General features: G+C 35.4%; 1 protein-coding gene across 1 annotated transcript in view; it reads right to left on the reverse strand.

Moving 5' to 3' along the window:
• The window catches only part of LOC106468284 (syntaxin-like), a 33,287-nt gene that overhangs the window by 28,416 nt on the left and 1,299 nt on the right, over positions 1 to 3,572 (reverse strand). Inside the window, exon 2 of the mRNA XM_022396625.1 lies at positions 2,691 to 2,828. Within this exon, the coding sequence (XP_022252333.1) occupies positions 2,691 to 2,828 (138 nt within the window). The remainder of the gene's footprint in view (positions 1 to 2,690; positions 2,829 to 3,572) is intronic.

The raw sequence follows: 3,572 nt of genomic DNA on the forward strand, positions 1-3,572 counted from the left end.
ATAATGTCACCTAGTAACCTCACCAGCAGTGCGTTAGTTCTAATCCACGATAAGTGATGTCACTTAGTAACCTCACCAGCAGTGCGTTAGTTCTAATCCACGATATGTGATGTCACTTAGTAACCTCACCAGCAGTGCGTTAGTTCTAATACTTGATATGCGTTGTCACAGGTTACTCAAAGTAATTCTTTAGCATACTACTTATACATAATTTTAACACTTTATATTGATAGTACCTTTTTTATATTTTATTTTACCTTTTACGGATACAAAATTCAATATATTGGTATTATATACTTTTGCTGTTCTGAAGGTCAGTTTTTGTCAAATATGTCAGCACACGAAAAAAATCATTAATTGGTCATTGTTTACTATTAAAGTGAATTAAATTGTATTTAGTGAAACTGTATTAATATGAACGCTGAAATACAAACAAGAAGAACAGAAGAAAGTTACTAATTAATAATAAGTAATAGTATTCAAACTGACTATAAATATTTAACAAAAACAATGTGACAGGAGAAAACAATTTCGTAAATGTTATCTTAATTATACCAAGAACTGTGAAAAACCAAGCCACATTTGTTGTAACTCAGTTATAGGTCATATAATATCAGCAATTTAGAACTGGTCGATTATTGGAATTTGCTAATCGATTATTCTCACGAGATAAAAAGAAAAAACTTATGATAATATTACAAATCGGGTTTCGATAACGAGAGTGGTCAAAGTACGGACTGACCATTGTGTAACATTGAGCTCTTAACAACAAACATAATGGTAACATCTCAATAACTTGGATAGTAATAAATGGAAACCCTAATTTTGATTGATGGATTATTTTACGTAACACTAACCGATGCTCTTAGGTAATCGTGTTAATCGATCAGCTTTTAACACAGATCCCTCCCTCAACCAGAGGCGCCTCAGTGAGAGGGTTTGTTTGTTTTTGAATTTCGCGCAAAGCTACACGAGGGCTATCTGCGCTAGCCGTCCCTAATTTTGCAGTGTAAGACTAGACGGAAGGCAGCTAGTCATCACCACCCACTGCCAACTCTTGGGCTACTCTTTTACCAACGAATAGTGGGATTGAACGTCACGTTATAACCTCCCCACGGCTGAAAGGGCGAGCATGTTTGGTGGGACGGGGATTCGAACTCGCGACCCACAGATTGCGAGTCGAGTGCCCTAACCACCTGGCCATGCCGGTGAGAGGGATCAGTTGTAAAAAATCGGGATTGATCCGATTTTGATGAAAAAAATGAACAGGATGTAGAATACGACGAGCATTCCTAGTTTACAAACCGGACAAACCAGTGGCACAGCGGTATGTCTGCGGACTTACAACGGTAGAAACCGGGTTTCGATACCCGTGGTGGGCAGAGTACAGATAACACATTGTGTAGCTTTGTGCTTAATTCCAAATAAACAAACAAAAATTGAGCGAGTTATGATTGGCCACATCATCGGCAGAAACCCTATAGTTAATTATAGCATTTCTGGTTGCGTAAATGAGCCTTCTTCTTCTTCTTCGCAGTTCGTTAGATCTGTTTTTCAGAACAGAGCACCAGATTGCTCCAAGTCTCGCTGACCGTGACTGAAACTTTGCTACTCGTCGACTTGTCATCATCGAACACCACTATTCCTTCGATCACCTGCATGTGTGCAAGGTTCTCGATGTTCAACTTGCAACGGATGCGATCACGATGGGTATTCTGAAAACCCTCTCAAGCTCAAAGAAGCTTTGGCAACACTCTAAAAAATAGGTTTGGTGTTGACAAGGGCAATAGCGATTGTAATAGTAGCCTTCCGCCAGATCAGAAGATCAAGAAGAAGGTCTCCAACCTCAAATAGATAATGAAGAAACGTCGCATAATTTGATTTGACAATAAATAAAAAGATATAATCAATTTGTATGTCTGACTGTTTCTATTTGGGTAGTGTGGCCACTCTGAAATGATGCGTCTTATTGACTGCTCATAACACCAGACTGAAATGCGTTACCATAAAATGGATTGTATATATATATACAGCAGATTCCGGACTTTCCAATGGTGTATGCAATATCTCCAATAAACAATTAACGGAATTTCTTGTTCCTTGCCCTGCCATCGATAAACACTGCTTTGTCAAGGAAGAGATCCTCTGGTTTGGTTTGGTAGTTTTTAAGCGCAATGCTACACAATGAGCTATCTGTATTGAAACCTGATTTTCAGCATGCAAACCTACAAAACTAACCAGTGAGCAACTGGAGGGAGGAGCGAGATCCTGTGGTAATTCAGCATGTGGATTACGGATTATTATACATACTATGACATCATACTTCTTAAAAGTATGATGTCATAGTTACGTTTCAAAATTCGTCTTGCATCACATTTCGCTCAGATTATATTGCAGCTATTAACAGAGTAAAATCACGACCCTAATAAAATAAGAAACGTACGTCAATTATTGCTTGTTGGTAACAATTTTTAGGTTTAAGACGATTTTTTTTTCACTTCTACGCATAAATAATTCACCTTTGGGATATCTGACTATATTTACATCTCACAGATAATTAAAAAAAATACCGGATTTTTTATTCATTAATTCTGAAAGAGGTCACTTAGTCTTTTTTATAAATAAATAACTACTTTTTTTTAGCTAACAGTGTTAAAATTAAATTACTTTAGTATAAAGAAAATGTTTACCTGGCTCTCCACTAACATTGCCATATCCATGAACATGTCATGAAGTTCTTTGATACTTTTTTCCAATTTTATAATGTCCGCATGCCTGGCCTCGATGTCCTCTAGCGTCTGTTTTGCTTTCTGCGTTTCAATCACTATCTGAATATTCAATATTCTGAATACAAGAATATTTAAAAACAAAACACAAACCTAATGCTGTAATTTTTATATTAATTAAAATATAATGAAAATTTAACCTTCGTTTAAGTGAAAGCCAAGAAAGAATAAAAGTTACGTTTTAAAGGATAAAAAAATTGCATTTAACAAAAATACTTAAAAAAGGCAATATTAATACTAAAGACTACCCATAAATAATTAACGGAATTTAGTCTAGCCAGAATAACTAATTGAATTTAGTCAAATTAGACAAATTAACTGATGTTTAGTCATACCAGAATAGCTATTTGAATTTAGCCATACCAGAAAAGCTAATTGAATTTAGTCTAGCCAGAATAGCTAATTGAATTTAGTCTAGCCAGAATAACTAATTGAATTTAGTCAAATTAGACAAATTAACTGATGTTTAGTCATACCAGAATAGCTATTTGAATTTAGTCTAGCCAGAATAGCTAATTGAATTTAGCTAGCCAGAATAGCTAATTGAATTTAGTCTAGCCAGAATAGCTAATTGAATTTAGCCTAGCCAGAATAGCTAATTGAATTTAGCCTAGCCAGAATAGCTAATTGAATTTAGCCATACCAGAATAGCTAATTGAATTTAGCCATACCAGAATAGCTAATTGAATTTAGCCATACCAGAATAGCTAATTGAATTTAGCCATACCAGAATAGCTAATTGAATTTAGCCATACCAGAAAAGCTAATTGAATTTAGTCCTAGTCC

The sequence above is a fragment of the Limulus polyphemus genome, unplaced genomic scaffold, assembly GCF_000517525.1.
Source record: "Limulus polyphemus unplaced genomic scaffold, Limulus_polyphemus-2.1.2 Scaffold2947, whole genome shotgun sequence".
In the NCBI taxonomy this organism is placed as follows: Eukaryota; Metazoa; Arthropoda; class Merostomata; order Xiphosura; family Limulidae; genus Limulus; species Limulus polyphemus.